The following is a 21190-nucleotide window of genomic DNA, read 5'->3' as shown; positions in this document are numbered from 1 at the left end:
CTCCAACTCTGTTTCTTTCTCCCCATGGCTCTCTTGTCTCTCCTAATCTTTCACTATTCCACACTCTTTCTCTCCTCTTTCTTCCCCTCCACTTGCCCTCCCTCCCTTTCTTCCTCCCTCTGCATCTTACTTTCCCTATTTTCCCTTTATCTCTTTCAGTTTATATGGTCCCTGCTAAGGACGACATGGTGGACGTCTTTAATCTTCCCCTCGTTCTCCATCCCATGTCTTGGAGGAAGCGTCGGGGTCTGAAGTTCCAGGTTCTGTGAGTCCCTGAGACTTCTGGGGAAATCTCTTTCCGTGGCTCCCTCCCTTGCAGTGTTTGAGTTCAAGTCTTACATCAGAGTCCCTTGGCTCCAGGTTCACTTGTTGAGGCTTGTTAAGAAAGGCAAGATGCACCAGGTGTGTGGCAGTGGCGATGCCCTATTCAGAGTCTAAGGGTGCCTTAGATTGAGTTTCCTGGAAACAGGCTCAGAGATGGAGAGTTGCATGCAGAGTTTACTGGGGAGAACTCTCAGAAGTGACATCTGTAGGGAAGTGTGGAAGGCAGGACTGGACAGACAAGAAACAGTCGCGCAATGTGGTTGCAACTGAGCCTCAGCTGAGCGTATGGGGAGCTCTGTAACTGAGATCATTCTTCAGAGTTGTCCCAAATTAGGCAAGAGGGGCAAGCCTTTGGATCGTTGAATCAGCTAGTCCTTGGCCTTGGGGAGCTCATTGTGAGGGGCAGTTCCCAGGGAGCCATCAGATTCCTAGTATTCTCACCTGAGAGATGAGAGCATCTGCAGAAAGGAGGGAATCTGGGTGGAGATCTAGAGTGATATCTAGGGGATATGCGTAGTACGGGTGTTTTATCTTCATCCATCAAATACACTCCTTCATTCTGCAGCCACAGTGATGAATGAGACAGAGGTAATCAGACATGGATTTGGCCTTTATACAAGGTACAGGGAGATAATGACCAAAATAATAAAGAGCAAGAAAAAGATCAAGAAGGAGAGATATCGTCCTTGGGGGAGGAACTGAGAAGGCTCTCTGGGGAAGTTAGCTTTGAACTGTGCCTGAGAGAAAGGCCACACTTTGATAGGCAGAGATGAAGGGTAGGGCAGTAGAAGGTAGACACAGGGAATCATTTTGAAGTACTTTAAAGCCTGTGCAGGTCCTCAAGCCCCAGATCACTGTGAATAAAGAAGTCCTGCTTTCTCAAAGTAAACGCCCTTTAAAGACTTGGAATAAAGCATAGAATGGAGTAGAAGGGAAGCCAAGGGGTCTTGCCCTCGAGATGTTTTCATATATTAATACCTTGAAGATGGCAGGAAGCTGTGGGTGTGGAGCCATTCCCTGGAGACCCTATGACTTTAGCATCCTGTATTTAATGGAAGTTTAGTCATAGAGACATTTTCTGAGGCTTGTGCCTTGAGATGAGGGTTGGGAACATAACAGCTGCTGTCTTTAAGTATCTGAAAGTTGCCATGAAGTGCGTGTGTGTGGGGAGGTGTAACACTTGGTTAATGTGGGTCCAGAAGGCCAACCTAAGGTCACTATCCGGATGAAACAGGAAAACAGATGGCTCACCTCACTGAAAGAAAGAGTTTAGGAAAGACAGTGCTTTGTTAAAATCAGGCAGACTATGAAATAGTGAGTTGACTGTAGAAGAAGATACTTAAGAAGAAACTGGAAATGCAGACAAAGTTAGAGAGAAGATTCTTTCTTTGGGATTGGCAGTTGACCTAGAGGATTTTTAAAGCCCATTCCAGCTCAGAGATGATAGAATAATGCCTAAGATTTATTCAACATTTATTATGTACTACCTTGTCACATAGCTGGGAAGAGGTGAAGCCAGGATTTGAATGCAGACAGGCTGATTCCAGAATCCAGTCATCATCTCTCATAAGGCTGGGGTGTCTGGCCTGTGGCATCATTGCACAGCAGGTATGACATAGACAATCAGTAGGAAGAGCCCAGGAGCAACAGTGATGGACTCTGATGTGTTAGTAAATGTCCCCTCCACTTGGTGAATCACTTAGCTCAGTAATCTACGAAATGTCTGCAAATACTGTTACCCAAGGGACACATCTCTGCCTATTCCCTCAGAGCGGGAATGAGATAATCAAGCCTTTGACAGTCTCTAAGTGGGAGGGTTACTCAGCATGTGTAGAGCAATTTGCAGTTGTGTTTCTTTGCTTCTCTGTGGTCCTATGAATGTGTGACCTAGTTTTCCAATCTGAGTGGAGGTCCCTGAGGGCAGGAAGTACAGCAGTGTTTCTTGGGACCCAGCAGAGCCCTCCTCTCTTCCTGCAACTCAGCCTGGGTTCCCACAAAGGAGCACTGAGCCCATGTGGTTCTGGCAGACACAGCCTTTGCCCCTAAATGGCTTGTGAACTATTAGAATTGTCACAACTCGCTCATGTACAAAATAACATGGCAAGTGTAGTAGAGGCACCAGAACGGGTTTGCAGTGGCCCAGAAGAGAGAGAGCATATTCTCAGAGGGAACAGAGGGGGAATCTTCCCAGTGCAGGCAGGATTTTAACTCACTCCTTCAACACCAACTTTCTTTGATGCTGTACTTGATGTGTCAGTGAGTAAGCTAGAGGAGCTTCTTGAGGAAGACAGATCATTAGTCCTGCCCTTACATGACACAGTGGTTAAGAGGGTGGGCACTACCATCAGACTGCCTGGTTCAAATCCCTCCTTTACCACCTGCTGGCCAAGTGACCCAGGGCAAGTTGTTGAACTATTTCAAGGCTTATTTGAGTCAGCCATGAAAGGCGGAAAAACAAGAGCCGACTTTATCCAGTTGATATGAGGATAAAATATAGACCTTTAGCAGGGTGCCTGCTTGGCATAGTAAGTGCTCAGTAAATGCTAGCAATCCTTATAAATGTCATGGTATGGAAAATGTGGGCTGCTATAGAGAATGTAGGAACTCCCTGCCCCAGTCGCAGTATAGGGGAGTAAGTATACCAGGCTGGGTAAAATTGTGCTCTATGAAGAGAGGATCAAGCCATTTCAGGTGGAAGAAACAGCAGGAGCAAAGGAAGAGGTGGGATTCCTGATCTTGTTCTAGGAAAAGAGAGGCATCAGCCAGGTGGGTTGATATAGGGTAAGGTGGTGGGAGCTACACTTGGCGAGTTAGATTGAGACCAGATCATGGGGAAACCTGAGTGCCATGCTAATCAATTAACCAGTGGGGTGGCCCTAAAGGGTGAGAGCAGGGGTTGACTTCCAGACTTACACAGCCTTCTTTTGCAGAGCCTGTTGAGTTTACTTGGAATCAGAAAAAAACTTGGAAGACTCATTGATTCAGGTGAAGCTATAACCTAGAGCTGTCTGAATCAGGGGGTGGTTATTTTATAACTTTGGTCATCTAAAAATTTGAGGAGGTTTTGAAATAACCATCAGTCCTTATTTATTCAGTAAATATTTAATAGGGAAAAATTATGGGCATAGCAATATCTCTTCATTGGGAAAATAGAAAGTAGCTCCTTGTATATGTTTCTGAGGCTCTAGGGCGGTTTTGGAAAGAGAAATCCTGCCTTTACCAAAGCTAAGGTATGTCATATTATTACAGGCCCACAAATTATTAGAGCAGAAAGGAAACTCAGAGACGTCTACAATTCTACCAATTTTAGGGACACAGAAATGTAGGACCAGAGAGGCCAAGTTCTCTGGGTCACATAGCAAGTCACTGACACAATTCAGACCTCTCATTTCTCTTTCTTGTTCTTTCCACATAGTTCTTGCTAATACCATCTCTCTCCTGAGTTTCTGAGAGTTTATATATGTAGATATGTACTGAGTATCATATTTACACCTAAGACAGACCTGTACATTTATGCAGGGGTATGTGGCACACTTAGTTATCTCAGATGCCAGTTGCTTCCAGAAGCACGGGTCCCAGATGTCTGAAATGCAGTTCAGACAAACAATGGCAAAGAGTCCAAAGAAAATAGTCAATGTACCACCTAAACTGAAATGGCTATGGATCACATGGAGGATCAGACCCCGGGCCTTCTATCTGATGTGAAAGCCATCTCCCTTCCGGTGGGGCTTGTCATGGATCCCTGAGTGTGGGCTTGGCTCCTGGAAGCTGACAGAGGAGAAATGCAGCTTCTGGAGCTGGTCCCCAGACAGCCTGCAGGAAGACTGACCTCACACCCCACTGCGGGCCGGCCTCCCAGTCCCAGTATGTTGCCACATCTAGCCTCAGGCCTCACTTTCCTACTTCTCTTCCTGGCTATGTCTGGCACTGAACATCCTGCCACCTGACCCAACCTACTCAGGGAAAGGGCTCTCTCTCCCTGGAACTTCTCTCTCTCATTCATACAGGAGTCACGCTCTTTTCAAGGAGTCAATCTGGGTCTAGAACTGAGTCCCGGGGAAGAAAATAACTCTTCTGAGACACCGAAGACAGAATTTGGAGTCTGAAGATTCTTGGTTCCCAAGCGGCTAACAAATGAGGACCCCTTTACTCCTCCGCTCCTGAATCAGATTTGCAAAGGAATTAACCTAAATCCTTGAAAGATCAGTGTTAGCTTCTACGACACAGTGAGAGCAATTTTTGGTAAAGCTGTTGACTTAAAGTGACTGGCTGTGAAGGGTGCACCTGGGTTTTTCACTGTTTTTTTGTCCTGTTCACACACAGCACATAACTCTCTAATTTCATTCACCTATATCAAATATTGCAACCAAAAAGTTACATAAACTTCCAAATTAACCTCCAAACCAAAGCCAATCAAAAGATGAGGCCCTAGAAAGATGAATATGAGAGAGTAAATCCTCCCTGAGTACAACAGTCACTCTCAATAATTAATTTATTGTTAGAAGGCCAGGCATTAGAATGTGATATTCAGCAATGCACTTATATATTATTCAGTCAACAAACATTTATTGAGTATCTACTACATGTTGAGTAATATTAGATGCTGAGGATCCTTGTGGTCTTTTATTTTCATCAATACTATAAAGTTTACCTGAACACTGGTCTGAGAGAACTGAGTGAAGAATAATTTGTCTATTTGCCCCCATGGTCTGTGCAGCATCTAGCATATAAGAGTTACGCAATGGATGGATGTTAAACGAATGGAACTTATTTAATTTTTATGGCTCACCAGGATTATCCAATTCCTTTAATAGAAAATTCTTTGGTCTGAGAAGCTAGGCATCTGCTTCTCAGCTATAAATAAAACCGCTAATTACCTACATAGTATGTGTGTACCACATATTTCAAATATAGACATCTGTTGGTAAGTATTTGTGAGGCTGTAAGAGAACAGGTTTAGACTATATTGTATTTATAAGGTTATCATTACAGCAATAGGAAGATGCATGGAAAAATTCAGACCACAAAGGATTAAACTAGAAACCCATAGCTACAAAGTACAAGAAGAATGGGTTCATGGTTTTGAAAGCAAAAAACTAGGAGAGGAAAATGAGCAAAAGAAAAAAATGTTTATTTATTTACTTTTTATTACAGAAAGTTTCAGAGAGAATAGCATAATAAACACCCATGTACCCACTGCCCGGAGTCAACAATGATCAATTCATGGTTCATCACGTTTTATCTATACCCCTACCCATATTGTTTTGAAGGAAATCTCAGATATTATGATGAAGAAAATGTCTAGAATAGTAGACAGCTGGTGGTTGTTGAAGCTGGGTGATGGATACGTGGAGTTTCATTGTTATCTTTTTTTCACTTTTACATGTGTTTGGAAGATTCCATAATACACAGATTAACAAATAGAGACTGTTTTGCTCTTGCCATTACAGAAAATTATGTCAGAGAATAAAATAAATAATACTCTTTCTCCTAAAGTTGTGATTCAGCTCAATATAAGGTATTCTTAATAAAAGCTTTCATGTTTAAAGAATAAAACAAGCAGTGATGGTCTGGCAATACAGACTTTTATAAATTATTTAAATAGAGGCTTCTAACAGAAAAAAACCCACACTTTTTTCCCCATCTAGAAATAGTTATATTTATTGACTGCTTACTGTGAGCTGGCACTTTGTTAAGTGCTCTGAATTGAAGGCAAGTGAGCTGAGATTTTAGGGAGTGAGAGGTTGGCATACAGCCAAGAAGAACTGTCTAACAGCTGGAGGTTAGATAGACCCACTGCCTCTGGAGAGAGTGACCTCCATGGCACTGGGGTGTTCATGTTCAGGCTGGGTGACTGCTTGACTGTCAATAGGCATCCGTGATTATCGGACTTCAGCAGTAACCCTAGTCCTGGATCACTGGGTCTGTCTGAAGATCTACAGTGAATAGTCTCCTCACTCTGAGTGAAGAGTCACCTTCACACTAAATTAAAAGCTGGTCATCTCATGCCTATTTTAGGCTTCGCATGAGATGAATCAGTCACTGGGGCCTCTGATCAGGGTTGGACTAGATAATCTCCCAGATGCCTTCCACTCCTTAACTCTATTCTATACTCTTTTGTATTTCTAGGTCACATGGCAGAGGCTCAGCCAAAGTAATTGAATGTGACTGTGATGAAGGATTATTCTGTGGCTGCCGTGAAATATATATTTGCTGTCCAGACCAGTTCCCCCTCACTTTCAAAGGAGAGAACCAGATTTTCTCTTCATTGATTTTCTTGGAAAGATCATGCTTGGAGGCAGGACAGTGTGTGATACAATGGAATTTTCCTTTTCCTTCATCCCCTATCTTCTTTCTTCCCTTTACCTTGGTGAGTAGAGGGTCTTTGATAGAATGAAGGGACTGAAACTTTGCTAACAATCCAAGTTATGCAATGGTAGGTGGTCAGTATTAGTACGATAACAGTTTATTTGCTTGAAGATGCTCCACTCTGAAGACTGAATCAGGGCCCTGAAGATAAAGCAGAGGATCAGAAGAGATCAAAGAGGAGAAGACAGATAGGAGATCAGAGAGAGAAGGGAAAGTTCTGGACATGCATCCTAGGTGGACTCTCAGTATACTGATGGGTGATTCGATGGAAAAGTAAAGGAAAGTTGTGAGTTGTGCACTGTCCTCTGAACTCCATGAGTATGATGTTCAACCACAGTAAGACTTTCTGATAATATATTGCACTCTCATTCCCTCCTAGACATTCCATGAAAAACAACGTTGTTAGAGTTGAACAGCTGCATATCTTTCTAGAAACACCTTAGGATGCTAATCTCGGGGGACGGGGGGACAATTCAATTTTGAAGAAGACACTTTTCCATGGTTGTGGCTGCCCCGCAACAAGAGCATACACTAGGCTCAGTTCTCATGTCATGGGTTATAAAAGGCTCTGAGTTAGTCTGGGTCACCTGGCTGATTGATGTCATTGGACATGGAAAGAATGAGACTAATTCATTTTATATCCATGTGCCTAGTATGGGGCCTGGTACATAGTGGTTGAGAATTCAGTTTTTTGAACGAATAAATGAATAAAAAATTTGCTGCTTCCCAACATGTAATGTTGCTGGGCCTTGCCCCTTCTTTAGAATAATGGGAAGGAAGCTGTCTTTTATTTTGGATCAAATATCCAAATGGGAACAACAGTTTTTGAGGACTTGGTAATTTCTCTCAAATATGCCCTTCTTTTACCTCATGGACCATGGCACTGTTCCCTTGTTAATAGCTATGGAACGTTTCCTGGGAAATGGCCTTCTCAAAGACCAGGTCAAGCACTCAAAAATAAGCACAGACATAAAACAGAGTTTTGTGGGGATAAGAATTCAAGAGCACGAAGACTGAGGGAGTTTAGATTTTGGGCTGTGACAAACAGGGCTGAGGCATGGATATAGCTCTGATAAGAGTCCTGCATGACGGTGGCACATAAGACTCACAAAATTGAGCAATGGCTTGGAAGAGAAGCTCAATGGCAGTAGTGAGGGGAGGAGGGGAAGGAGAGGAAGGGATTCCTATACATGATGATTGACATGCAGGGGTGGGTGGTAGTGGTGGGCTGGGTACCTGCGATGCTTTCTTCTGCTGGGTTCCGAGGTGAGCAGCCCTACTGTTCCTTTTTGGTTATGTTTTAAGGTTGGGCTTACTGGATTTAGTTTACTTTTTTGCTACTTTGCCTCTCCGATCCTTAGTTTACATTTTTGCAAAATGAAGTTACCCTCTACTTACATCATAGAATTTGACATAGCTTTCTCAAGGCACTAAGCTTTTTGGAGGATAAGAAAAAATGATTGAGCACTGTGGTAGATAGTCTCCACAGATGGCCACCACCAATTTCTTCCCTCCCTGTAGGCACATGCCACTTCCCCATCAAGAGGTGAAGTTTATTTCCTTTCCCCTTAAATCTGGCCCTGTGATTGCTTTGACCAATAGAATATGATGGGAGTGATGTTCTGAGATTTCTGATCCCAGCCTTAAGAGGACTGGCAGCTTTCATTTCCTTCTTGAAATGCTCCTTCTTGGAAACCAACTACCATACAGTGAGAAAGCCTAAGCAGTTAAGTTGAGAGGCTTAAGTGGAGGAGTACTAGAATAGTGAATAAGGCATTCTGAAAGTCCACAAATGCAGCAGCATTGTGGAGAAGGAAGGCAAACCCATATCCATGGTAATTGTCTATTCCAGTGAGAACAAAGCTTTGCCCCTTCCTGGATGGAAATGGTCCAATATAATCAAACTGCCACCAGGTGGCTGGCTGATTCTCCATGGAATCATGCCCCACTCAAGGTTGAGTGTTGATCTCTGTTATAGGCATTTGGACATGCAGCACTGGACTTAGAGAATACCTTATCTACCATTGTGATATTTCCTATAACATTGCTTCTGACCGGGAACTCATTTTAAAGCAAATGAAATCTGGCAATAGGCTCCTGCTCATGGAATTCATTCGTCTTACCATATCCCTCCTCACCCTGAAGCAGCTGTCCTGATTGAACAGTAACATTGGCCTTTGGAAGAGTCAGTTACAGACCCATCTAGGGGATAGCACCTTGCAGGTCTGGGTAATGTTCTCCAGGATGTGGCATATGCTCTGAATTAGCAACCAAGATTTATTTCCCAGCTCCAAGAATTAAGAGGTGGAAAAATTTTCTCAAAATTACCCCTAATGGTACACTAGTGATTTTTTGTTTTGTTTTTTGTTTCATTCTTTGCTTACTGACCTGATGACTTTGGACTCAGCTGGTTTAGAGGTCTTGGTTCCCAATGGAGGAATGTTTCCACCAGGGAACAAAACAATGGTTCCAGTAAATTGGAAGTTGAGACTACTACCTGGACTCTTTCTTTATACCAATAAACCAACAGATTATGGAGGGGCTTACTCTTGGGTTCAGCAAGGGTGGAACATTCTGCAAAGGAAAATTCCTTGTTGTGGAACTGTCAGGCACATTTAGATCCTTAGTCCCTGGGCACTGAGTGCCAGTAGAAACTTCTAGTGATTGACCCAGCCCTCAAACACCCCCCTCCCCTTTCCCAAATGCGTCTTAGGGGTATGGAATTGCCCGTGGTTGAGAATCACTTTTCATTAGTGCATCATTACAAGAGTGACAATGTTTATTTTTGTAACATTTTGATAAGCAATAATAGAATAATAAGCTTTATAAAATATTTCCTATTGAGCCAAACAACAAATTAGAGACATGGTTTTCTTTCTTGTCTCTTCTTTTCACTACTCTATTTTCTAGTTGGGGATTTGGTTTCTTTCTTTCTTTCTTTTTTTTTTTCTTTCCTGCACTTTGGTGTTTTATTATCATTTCCAAATCTCAGGCGTATGTACAGGATAATAATAGTTAGAGATTTAGTTTTAAACAATTTTATGGATTTAAATTATGATCACAAACTTTAAAAGACTGGCCAAGGTGAGGCCATTGGCTTTAAAGATGTCTAGACTGTCAATGTCTAAATTGTGGATTTCATGGCATCAGAGCTCATTTGATAGAGAGCAAGTTTCAATACCATAGGGTTATTTGCCTTGATACAAATACTATTTTATCAGAGAAAACATTCTGCTATACAGAAGGATGTGTTACACTGGTCTCTGCGTAGCAAGCTCAGGTTCTAAATTAAACATAATTTGTGCCAATGGGGATTGCATCAGCTGGTTACACACACATATGCGCGCGCACACACACACACACACACACACACAACTATTGTCATTCTTACCTTCTGTGTTCTTGTTTTTCATCATAATGTTTATTGTAGTAACAACTGCAAGATACTTCTAGAGAATTCATTCCTCATGTTGGGTAATACACTTTGGCTCCAGGGCAAGTTCCATAAGCTTCTCTTAGTTTCACATACTTTCTGGGAATGTCCTTGGCCTCCATTCTCACTTTGGCCCATGGCTGCAACCTGAGACAGCTCCCATCACACCTCTGAGGCTGGTTAAGTCAGTTTACTTCATTGGGCATCGACTGCCTTAATTCAGAGGCAAGAGTACTAACTTGAAGGATAGAAGTTTAATGAACTTAAAAATCCTTTCCTATGTTAACATCCAGTGGCCCTGATTTAATTTCTGTCCTTCTTACTGTGTCCAGTACAGGGCTAGTGGAGTGACACCTCCCCAGAGCTCCTCAGCTATGGAGCAGCCCCCAAGGAGACAGACCCCGACTCCAGGCACTACCTGCAATGCCTCATTAGAACCTTCCTTCCTCCATCCAGTGGCCTCCCTTCTACCTCCTGCCCTCCAAGGATTCAAGTTTCCAAGCACAAAGCTCTTTGAGACCATATATGGCTACAGTCAGAGGGGACCTGAGCATTGCTATCTACTCTAATTCTTTATTGAACAGATGGACAAAGTGAGGCCAAGAGAAGAGAAATGACTTGCCCAAGATCACAAAGCCAGCCAGTAGCAGAGCTGGGATATATATTTATATCTCCTGACTTTCAGCTCAGTGCTCCTTCAACTGAACCAGGGTGCCTGTCATAAAATGCTTACAGCTTCACAGGAATGGTGTACCTACAGATGGCTTTATGCACTATATTTTCTTTGGTAGATTTCAAGCTGATTTCTCTTTTAGCTTCAGGGGTCTATGGACACTGTTTGTCCATTAAGTTCAGCAGCAGGGGTGGCATCCACAGGAGTAACAGGGAGCTTGGTGGGTTGAATACACTTCACTCTTTTTCCCCGGGACTGTGCCCTCAGAGTGGCCTAGTGAACCATTTGCTGAAAGGATATGAATCTCAATTCTCAGAGTCTGGAATGGCCATAGCCAGTAGTGAGAAGGTAGAAAGACATTTATTTAGCAAATGTTTTGTTCTAGATTCCATGCTGAGCAGTGTAGTGATTAAAGTTGGGGCTCTGAAGACTGTCATCTTGGTTCAAATCCCAGTTCCACTGATTATTAGCTGTTGAATCTTGGGCAAGTTATCTAACCTCTCTGCTTTCGCTTACACATTTGCAAAATGGAGCTGCTGCTGCTATTACCTACCTACAGAGGGTGTTATTAGGATGAAATAAATTAATATGTATAAAGCACTTAGGACAATGCCTGATATCTAGTAAGTGCTACATAGTGATTGCTGTTACTGTGCAAATTAAGGATACATTCACATACAACTTCAACACGTTTTGTCAGAATGAAATGATACACATTAAATAGATTAGAATAGCTACTTATGAGGATATAAAGCAATTCCAAAAAAAAAGAACCCAGGCAAGTGATTCTGGAGACCCTGCTTTTAATCACTACAGATATTCTCTCCTTATTATCCCATTGCCAAGACGAATACACTGAGGCTAAAATAAAGTATGTCAAGGCATCAAGCATTCATGCAGAGGCAGGAGGAGCACCAGGAAGATGGTCTCCAGTATAAGACGGGAGATTTAGGCCCTTCTTTTTCATCCCTAAACTTCAGGATTTGTAGGCTGTCCATAAGTCATACTTGTTGAGGAGACTGCTCAGATTCTTCTAGCACACCAAGCTTCTGCAGAGAGTAGAGTCAAGAGATGTGTTTTCCAACTGCAGGAAGCATCCTCTCCGGTGCCTGGAATGCAGGTCCATGAGCTTCATCAATAAGTTTTATACAAATAGGTAGCAAGTATGTAATTGTGAGAGATTGAAAAAGACTCTTAATGCCCCAAAATAGAGCCAGGCTAAATAAATTTTGCCCAGCCTGATAATAGAATATAGCCAGAGTACAGGTTGGAATATTAATGACCTAGGAAAATATTCATGATATATTGTTATTTAAAAAATAGTTCACAGTGTGGTATGTAGAATGTGTGTAGATATATATACATACATGCATATACACACATATACACACACGTACAGAAAAATGGCAGGCAGGGTGTGTATATCATAATATTAACAGTGATTATCTTGAGCAGGGGTGTTAGGAAGAGTCTTACTTTTGCCTGATTTTATCTATATTTTCCAATTTTTCTATAATAAACCTGTATGAGTTTTACAAAAGAAAAATAATTTATTAAAAAATAGCAGGAGAGGCACCTATAGTAAAGGCTGTTTTTCACAGGGATATCGTGTTCCTTTTCTATAATCAAGTTGAAAATCATCTTTTCTGCTCCTGCCAGGTGATGCAATGGCTCCCACCTTTGTGCACAGGTGGCTTGTACATGGCTGTCACAGCATGGATCCTGTTGCGTTCTGATTATTGGGCACATACCCAGTTACAACCACCTGTCACAGAGCCTGGCACATGGGTAAGTTTGAAATGAATGAATTACTGAATTCGTATGGCCTCAACAGCTTGGATTTGGATACAAACTGTTGAGTCCCAGGCTCCTGATCCAGGCTCCTGATCTGTGCAGCGGCAATAACAATAGTGGGTAAAGAGACGTCCAATCATTTTTGTCAACGGCAAAGTGCTAGTCACAAGATGGGTGGGGGTGCAGAGAGAGAGTTTATTATTACTGCTGCATCTATTAACAGATCTACATCTTCCCAACCCTTATTTCTCTTTGGTTCCCTGAGGTATCATGGTTACCATAGCAGCCAGATGCTGATGATGCCTTCAGGGGCAAGAAGGTGAATCTGAGCCAGCTCCCAGGTCCTTGCCTCTGCATGCCCTTTGCAGGCCAGAGTGAGTTGGTCTGAAGCTCAGCTTCCTTCAGGACCCCCTCCCTGTCTTGGGTACTTAGACCAACAAACCCTGCCTCCACAGCCTCAGTTCATCGCCCTGAAACACCCCTTCGGAGACTCCCTCCTCCCCAGGCTGTCTCTTGGCACCCTGCCTGGTTGCCGTGGAAACAGGTTCCACTGCGGACAAAGGAGGGAGCTGGGTCCTGCTTCCTTCCAGTCCTGTCTGATGAGGATTTTTAGACCGTGGAGACTGCGCTGCCCTGCCCTGCACCTGCCCTCACTCTCCGCGTTCTCACTCAGGTGGAGCTTGCCCACCCTCGCCTCTGACAAGACCATGTGTAAAAGTGTGACCACAGATGAATGGAAGAAAGTCTTCTATGAGAAGATGGAGGAGGCAAAGCCGGCTGACAGCTGGGACCTAATCATGGATCCGAACCTCAAGCACAACGTGCTGGCCCCTGGCTGGAAGCAGTACTTGGAATTGCACGCCTCCGGCAGGTGAGTAGCCCAGTAAGTAGGGGCCCGGCAGGCAGCCCCTGGGGCACCTTCCAAGAAGAGACAGAGACATGGAGAACCCAGATGCTTAGGGTCAGTCTCACTGTTGGGCTGGTGTAGACTGGGAGGCAGAGCAAGAGTCCCTAACTGGGAGTTGGGACACCCGAGTTTGATTCCAGCTCTTCCACTGAGCACCTGTGTAACTTTCCTTCTCTGAGTCATAGTTTCCCCTTCTGGAAAAGAGGTGGAATATATTTATTAGTTCTAAAGTGACATTTTACATATTTTCAGATTTTAATAATCTCTTAAAAATGGTTGAAAACTAAGAGAAGGGGGCTTGAGGTCCATTGGAGGTCAAAAGATCTATGCTCTGGTCCTGGGACAGTTCAGTTTCAATCTATTTAATTCAGCTTGACTTAGTATAAAATACTGTACACATGAGGTGTACTGGAAACTGGCTTTACTATTAGCTCCATGGTTCTTGAGTAATTCAGTTACCTTCTTGGACCTCACTTTTCCTGTTTGCAAAAGGAGGGGTTAGCCTAGATCCTTGCCTTGTGGTTCATGGAGCAGCAGCATCAGCATCACCTGAAACTTGTTAAAGATGCAGAACCTTGGGCCCCATTCTAGACCTACTGAATCAGAATCTACATTTCAACAAGGTCCCTAGATGATGTGTATGTACAATAACATCTGAGCTGACTTTCCAGCACCCTTGTCCACAGGTCTATTATGTAAAGACTTACCTTTGGGACATATGACAGGGAGGCTCAGTGGTGCAGCCTGGGGGCCAGAAGCAAGCCCTGCCTTCCTGCCCTGGTTCAGTCCATTCAATTCAATTCAAGAAACATCTACTGGGCACCTGTTATGTGCTGGGTCCTGGCTCTGCCTCTAACTAGCTGTGTGTACATGGATTGCTTTCTTATTCTGTGCCTCAGAGTAGAACCAAGGCTTAATAAGGTGATTTTTAAGGCCCCTCCAGTTCTGATATTTTCCAGTCCAAGTTTTGTAGTCTAGCCTGGGAGAGCGGAAACAGTCGTCCAAGGATGTGAGTAAAAGAGAAGAGACAAAAATGAAAACATGAAGGCCCTAAACTAGCTGACGGGAGGGGCGCAAAGGGCTGGACACTTGCTGGCAGGTCCCAGGAGCTTCTTGAAGACTTGGAAGGCTTGTGGGGCTGAGTGGGGAGGGCTTATGGCCCCTCCAGACCAGGCTGGTGACATGTGATCCCCAGCTGACTCTAGTCAGCTCACTCTGGGCCTAGGGATGCATTAACCCTGGCACTGGCTTGGAGGCTGAGGGGTGATGATGGTGTCATTTTCTCCTGATTTGGGTTTAGACTGTTCACAGTCAGTGTTGACAGCTAAGGATAGGTGGATGGATTATGCGTTTCCTATATGGTGCAGGCTATCAGACTCAAAGGAGGTCTGAGCAGGAAGGACTCATCTAGTGCACCACGCACATTTTACAGATGAGGAAAGATGCCCAGAGCCCAAGTCCCAAGGGCAAGGCCTGAGGGTATTGGGATGAAGAGAGCTGAGGCCTCTGTAGAGCACCGAGGAGGTGGGCTGGTGAGGGCAGAGGGCCGCTGGATGCCAGGTGCATCCTGAAGTGCCCGCTCTGGCCCTACAGGGCACACAAGGGACAGGCTGGGTGGCTGCCTGGGGAAAGCTAATGAACCCACGGGGCTGTAAACACCCCCCCTCTGCCTCCACCTCCAGGCTCTGCCTACTTCCCCTCACCCCCTTCCTGGGGCTGTTTCCACCGCCTCCACTCCATCCTCTCCTCCTACGTCTCCCCCTCCCCGCAGGTTCCACTGCTCCTGGTGCTGGCACACCTGGCAGTCGCCCTACCTGGTCATCCTCTTCCACATGCACCTCGACCGCGCCCAGCGGGCGGGCTCGGTGCGCATGCGCGTCTTCAAGCAGCTGTGCTACGAGTGCGGCACGGCGCGGCTGGACGAGTCGAGCATGCTGGAGGAGAACATCGAGAGCCTGGTGGACAACCTCATTACCAGCCTGCGCGAGCAGTGCTACGGCGAGCGCGGCGGCCAGTACCGCATCCACGTGGCCAGCCGCCAAGACAACCGGCGGCACCGCGGCGAGTTCTGCGAGGCCTGCCAGGAGGGCATCGTGCACTGGAAGCCCAGCGAGAAGCTGCTGGAGGAGGAGGCGACCACCTACACCTTCTCCCGGGCGCCCAGCCCCACCAAGCCGCAAGCCGAGGGGGGTTCTGGCTGCAACTTCTTCTCTATTCCCTGGTGCTTGTTTTGGGCCACGATCCTGCTGCTGATCATCTACCTGCAGTTCTCCTTCCGCAGCTCCTTCTAAGAATCCCTTAGTGGGCCCAGGAGGACTCTTAGGGCCCAAGGCCTGTGGGGGCCAGCCAGCTGGTAGGAGGGGACGCAGAGAGACCTGAATGGGGAGTGGGGTTAAGTTCTAGCCCTGGTGCCGCGACTTACTCAGTGAGGACCCTGGACAAATCACCAAGTTTTTCCATCTATAAAATTAAGGGTTTGGGCTAGATCATTGGTTTTTCAAAGTGAAACCCAGGGCCCCAGAATTCTGCATAGGTGCCTCAGGAACTTTTGTATTTGGAAGGTAGGCTGAGTGAGTGGGTTTCCCATCCTGGTCAAACTGGCCACCCCCAACTCCTAGCTCCTCCCTTGCTTTAATCAGAACAGCTCCAACTTAGATGGAGTTCCATTTGAGAGTTTTGTATGAAAAAAGATTCCACTGCTTTTAAAAAGTTTGAACATTACAGGACTAGGTGCTCTCAAAAGGGCTTTCCATCGCGATGAGCTCGTCCTTGCTTTCTTAACTCCACGCCGTACCCCTCCTTATCTCCCACACCTGGAGCTGCAGCCTTAAATTTGCGTCTGCCTAGTGTATGAGTCTCATCCACAGCTCTGCCTCCATGCACACAGCAGAGATTCCTCTTGAACACAGAGAGGTGGGGGCATTAGGCTGTCCCTTTGCTGCTGGGAACAGAGTCCCTTCTGTTCCCCAGGCTCCCAGCCTTCCTGCACTTACGGCTGATTCTTGGGTCTGCCTGGCTCAGAGATGGTGGTCGGGGTGAAGTCCCATAGAGCTAGGCTTCCCCCTACCCCGTGTATGAACTGGGAGTGAGTTTAGAGGAGGTTTAGAAGGTAGAGTGTTAGAAGCAAAGCACAAAATCCCTAGGAAACAAATATAATGACTTTCCATTATAATGAAGAGTCTTCAGAGTTCAGGGACGAGAGTTCAGGGACCAAGTTGACAGCTCTGATGGCCAGAACACAGGAACAGGGGCCTGGCCTCCTGGGCCCTTTGCTGAAACCCTAGTTGGGAGGCTTTCCCACATGGCCATGCGTGGGCCCTCTCACCAAAGATCAGCTGTCCACCTAGAACTGCAGGGATGGGGGTCATTAACAAGAGAGGGAGCATTAAAGATGTGAAGTGCTTTGGCCATAGCGAAGTGCATAGGTATGTGGGAGAATCTTACGTGGCTTTAAAATGGGATGCAATATGGTTTGGAGTGGAAGGAGAGAAGACTTTCTGTTAGTAGGGGTATGAAGTGGGGTGTGGGGGAGGCAGAAAGGAGGATGTAGGATGCCACCCTGCGCTTCTGAGGGTCCTCATTCACCCCACCTCTGTTAATAAGTTGGCTGCCTCTCTCGCTTCCCACACTGCTCCCCTTTTTAATAGAAAGTCACCACCATCTGTAGTGGTGGAGGGAGGAGGGCCACTTATTTGAAGATGGGATACTTTAATAAAGACAGGCTATCTTCAGTCATGCTAGTAGTCATTAATGTGTGCTTGAGATTCACCACACAGTCCTTGATGTGTATTGGACCGTTGGACCCCCACCCTCCCCATCCCATCTCTCCCCTTTCTGGGGCCGCCACATAAGGCTTTATCTAGCTTCAGCTTCAAGGTCTGGGCCAGTCATGGTCTTAGTCAGGAGAGGTGTAGGCAGCCCATGGTCAGTCATCCAGGGGACTCAGCATAAGGCCAGTCTTACTCCTGCCCTTGCTCTGATTCTAATAACTAGCTGGTGACTTCCATCACTTCATTCAGGCAGTGTTTATTCCTTTATCTAGGCCACATATCTTGAGCATCTTCTATCTGGCAAGCCCTGATTTGGGTGCTGGGATCCAGTGGACACTAAAGGCACGGGCCCCATCTCTTGGCAATCTCTGCTTACTGCAGAAGTTCTCAGCCCTGGCTGTGCTTTAGAACTCCTGAGGAGCTTTTAAAGAAATATTGGTGGGCCAGCCCCATGGCTTAGCAGTTAAGTGCGTGTGCTCCACTACTGGTGGCCTGGGTTCAGATCCCGGGCGCGCACCGACGCACCGCTTCTGCGGCCATGCTGAGGCCACGTCCCACATACAGCAACTAGAAGGATGTGCAACTATGACATACAACTATCTACTGGGGCTTTGGGGAGACAAAGGGAAAAAAAGGAGGAGGATTGGCAATAGATGTTGGCTCAGAGCTGGTCTTCCTCAGCAAAAAGAGGAAGATTAGCATGGATGTTAGCTCAGGGCTGATCTTCCTCACAAAAAAAAAAAGAAAAAAAAGAAATATTGGTGCCCAGCCTCCACCCCAGACCAATAGAATCAGAATTTCTGGGCCTGGGGCCTAAGCATCTGAATTAGACTAAGACTCCCAGGTGATCCCCATGTGCTGCCTGGTATAATGCTTTTCACTGAGGAGCAGGCCTCCTCTTGTACCCAGTCTTGTAATAATGAGCCATGAGATCTTCCTTGATGACTCGCCCTGGATTCTCTAGGACTAGGGCTCAGCTTCCCTACTCACTCCCCATGCCCTACCCTGGGGCCTTGACCTTCCCTCAACCCTTCCTGCTTCTGCCCTTCTGCCTGCTGTAATGGCTTTATCCTGCCCTGAGAGGCTCCAAGATTGAGCTCTGCCACTTTTGCCCAGCTGCTCATCAAACTTTGTTATAATTACTTGTCTATGGCTATACTGCCTGCTAGAATGTGACTACAATGTGGAAGTAACTTATCCCGGGTCCCATTGCCAGGCAGTGGCAGAGCAAAGAGTCCAACCCTCACTTAGTTTTAGTCCAGAACTCTTTTCTGAGGCATTAAGTCTCTTCCTGCTCTGTAGGAAGATGTTTGCAATCTATGGAGGCCTCCCTGTCTCCCTTATTGTCCCTTATAACTGCTACAGATGGAGAGTTCTAGGCTTGCTCACCAACTTAGCCCTTGCCTTGGCAAAGACTTCTCTGGGACAGTTCTTTCTTTGCACACATTGCCACATGATGAACTTGTTAGGTGTACCCTAGGTGTTATAAATAAACTCCTCATGGACATTCGAGGATTTCAGGCCTCTCCCACTGGAGCTTCTGTGCACTGGTCTTGATATTCATGCCAGGAGGAGACCCTCAGGCACTGAATTGTGGTTCCAGAGGCTGAAATCCTCAGTGTGGTATCAGTAATAAGTGCTTCCTTGATCAGTTCCCTCAAACTCATCAGGCCAGGGGACCAGTCCAATGGGAGAACTCTTCCTGGGAGTCAAGAGTCCTGAGAAGCAAGAAGATCGCTAACTAAGGACAATCCCAACATAATAAGTCCATAAACCATCAGAGATGTAAGACAGATTTGAGAAGTCTCGATCTAGGGCCCTTATTTTGTGGGTAATGAACTGAAGCCTAGAGAAAATGAGGAACTTGGCCAGCGTTGTCCAGTGTGGAGTAAGGGAAGATCTTGAAATCTGGAGTTAAGAAACACTTGAGTCCTGACTCCTCTACTTACTAGCTGTGTGGCCTTAGGCAAGTTACTTAAGCTCCTTGAGTCCCATTTTCCTCCTTATCAAAATTGAACTAGAACTATCTGCCGTGGGGGGGGAGGCTATTGTAAGGAATAAATAATACACTGCCTGTGAAGTTGCCTGATACAGAGCACATGCTCATCCTCTTCTTTCTTCCCCTTTCCATTTCAATTGGCAGACTTCCCTTTGAGTCCTGAAGGGCTCTTTCTCTTTGTGATTTCAGTTCTGTTGGTAAATGCTTTAGGAAAACAAAATGGAAGGTAAGGGTTAACTTCCCAGCTCAAGGGTTAGAACTGGTTTATTTTAATATATGTAGAGTCATTTCTTTTCTTCTCCTCATATTTATGTCAAAGCAGTGACTTAATTTTTCCAACATCATGGTAGCCACTGTTCATTCTCCAAAGATAGCTATTTTAGAAATCTCCCCAAACAGAAAACACCAGTGATTTCCAGGCTCCATTCCCATTGGCTGAAATACCCCAGAAAGAATTTAGTTCTTTTCCAAGTCCTATTCTGGTTCTCTGTAGGACTCCTAGCTAAGGAATTTCCTTTGGAATCATTTTTGGCATTGCATGGATACTGACACATGCACCAGGGAAATGAAATCCGCCTGTTGTATGGCTATTTTGTGTAGGGCTTGTGAGGGTGGGTGGCATGGTGGTTGTGCTATTGAAAGCTCACTGGCCTGGGAGCTTGACAACGTGGGTTTCAGCCCTGGCTTCCCCATCATCTGGGCGTCTAGATGCTGATGTTGGGTGACTTAGTCTCTCCCCTCCTTGGTTTCTTCATTTGTAAAGCAAAGAGGTACAGAGATCTGAAGGGGAAGGGTCCCCGCTAGCACTGATCTCGCTCACAAACTGCTGCTTATCCCTATTTGTCCTTGGGCATTTGGGGTAGTGACTTCACCCTGACCCCCCCAGCAGGTCATCTAGTTGTTACCCCAAAATTTCAGTCTGCCTAGGTCAGTTTGTAGTTTGACTCTCTTGTCTGAACATCCATAACATCTTCCTTTCCTTTCCTTCTGGAAGCAAACTTTTACACATCTTACTCTGACTAGAACTTTCCTTAAAGTTATTCACATTGTGAAAGGCAGTCACCTGGAGAGGTGTGGCTTTCTATGAGGACTTGGGTGGTAGTGATGGAATTTCAGACTGTGTCTTAACTGCTCACTTTGTGTGTGTGTGTGTGTGAGTGTGTGTGTGAGGAAGAGTACCCCTGAGCTAACATCTGTACCCATCTCCTACTTTACTTGTGGGATGCCTGCCACAGCATGGCTTGATGAGGGGTGGGTATGTCTGCGACCGGGATCCAAACCTGCAAACCCCAGGCTGCTGAAGCAGAGCATGCAAACTTAACTGCTACACCACCCGGCCGGCAACCTCTCACTTTTAAAATAAGCCCAGTCATTGTTCACTCCTATCTTATTAGGGTCATAGTAATATTTTTGAGGACGTAATAACATATTCCCTATTTTCAAGATTCATTCATTCAACAAATATATATTGAGTACATACTATATGCCGGGCATTGTTCCAGGCACTGGGGATATAGAAGAGAGCTAAGTGACTAACTTGCTGACCTTATGGATGCCAGAGGACCTAGATAATAAACAACATAGGGAGGTGTGTGGTATGTTAGATAGTGTTAAGTACTAAGGAGAAGAATGAAGTAGGCAAGGGGGATAGGAAGGGCGGGGGACGGAGTTATAGCGTTAGATTAGGTAGCTTGGGAAGAGCCAGCCCTGGTGGTCCAGTGGTTAAGATTTAGTTCTCTCACCATTGCGGCCCAAGTTTGTTTCCTAGTCAGGGAACCACACCACCCTCTGTCAGTTGTCATAGTCTGGCGGCTGTGTGTTGCTGTGATTCTGGAATCTATGGCACCACTCATTGCCAGGACATTGGTTTTTAATCTGAACGAGACAGGAAGCCACTGGGAGGGTTTGAGAAGTGGGGTGA

At 45.5% G+C, this 21190-nt stretch overlaps 1 protein-coding gene across 1 annotated transcript; it reads left to right on the top strand.

Annotated features, from left to right (window-relative positions):
- The first annotated feature begins 12997 nt into the window (after positions 1–12997).
- Positions 12998–17226, top strand: RTP1 (receptor transporter protein 1). The gene is made up of 2 exons (XM_004424592.3): positions 12998–13464; positions 15272–17226. Exons 1-2 carry the CDS (start codon positions 13193–13195, stop codon positions 15789–15791), a joined length of 792 nt encoding a protein of 263 aa, XP_004424649.1. The 5' UTR covers positions 12998–13192; the 3' UTR covers positions 15792–17226.
- Positions 17227–21190: the final 3964 nt, after the last annotated feature.

Source organism: Ceratotherium simum, chromosome 15 (assembly GCF_057802395.1).
Source record: "Ceratotherium simum simum isolate JZ-2026a chromosome 15, ASM5780239v1, whole genome shotgun sequence".
Taxonomy (NCBI): domain Eukaryota; kingdom Metazoa; phylum Chordata; class Mammalia; order Perissodactyla; family Rhinocerotidae; genus Ceratotherium; species Ceratotherium simum.
The sequence above is the reverse complement of the archived record's forward strand: the minus strand, read 5'-3'. Positions and strand labels throughout refer to the sequence as shown.

Bases quoted from the DNA above. Each gene is read 5' to 3' on its own strand.
- RTP1 (XM_004424592.3), top strand. From the start codon at position 13,193: ATGAGGATTTTTAGACCGTGGAGACTGCGCTGCCCTGCCCTGCACCTG. The intron at 13,465-15,271 runs GTGAGTAGCCCA...CCCTCCCCGCAG, and splicing joins GAATTGCACGCCTCCGGCAG to GTTCCACTGCTCCTGGTGCT.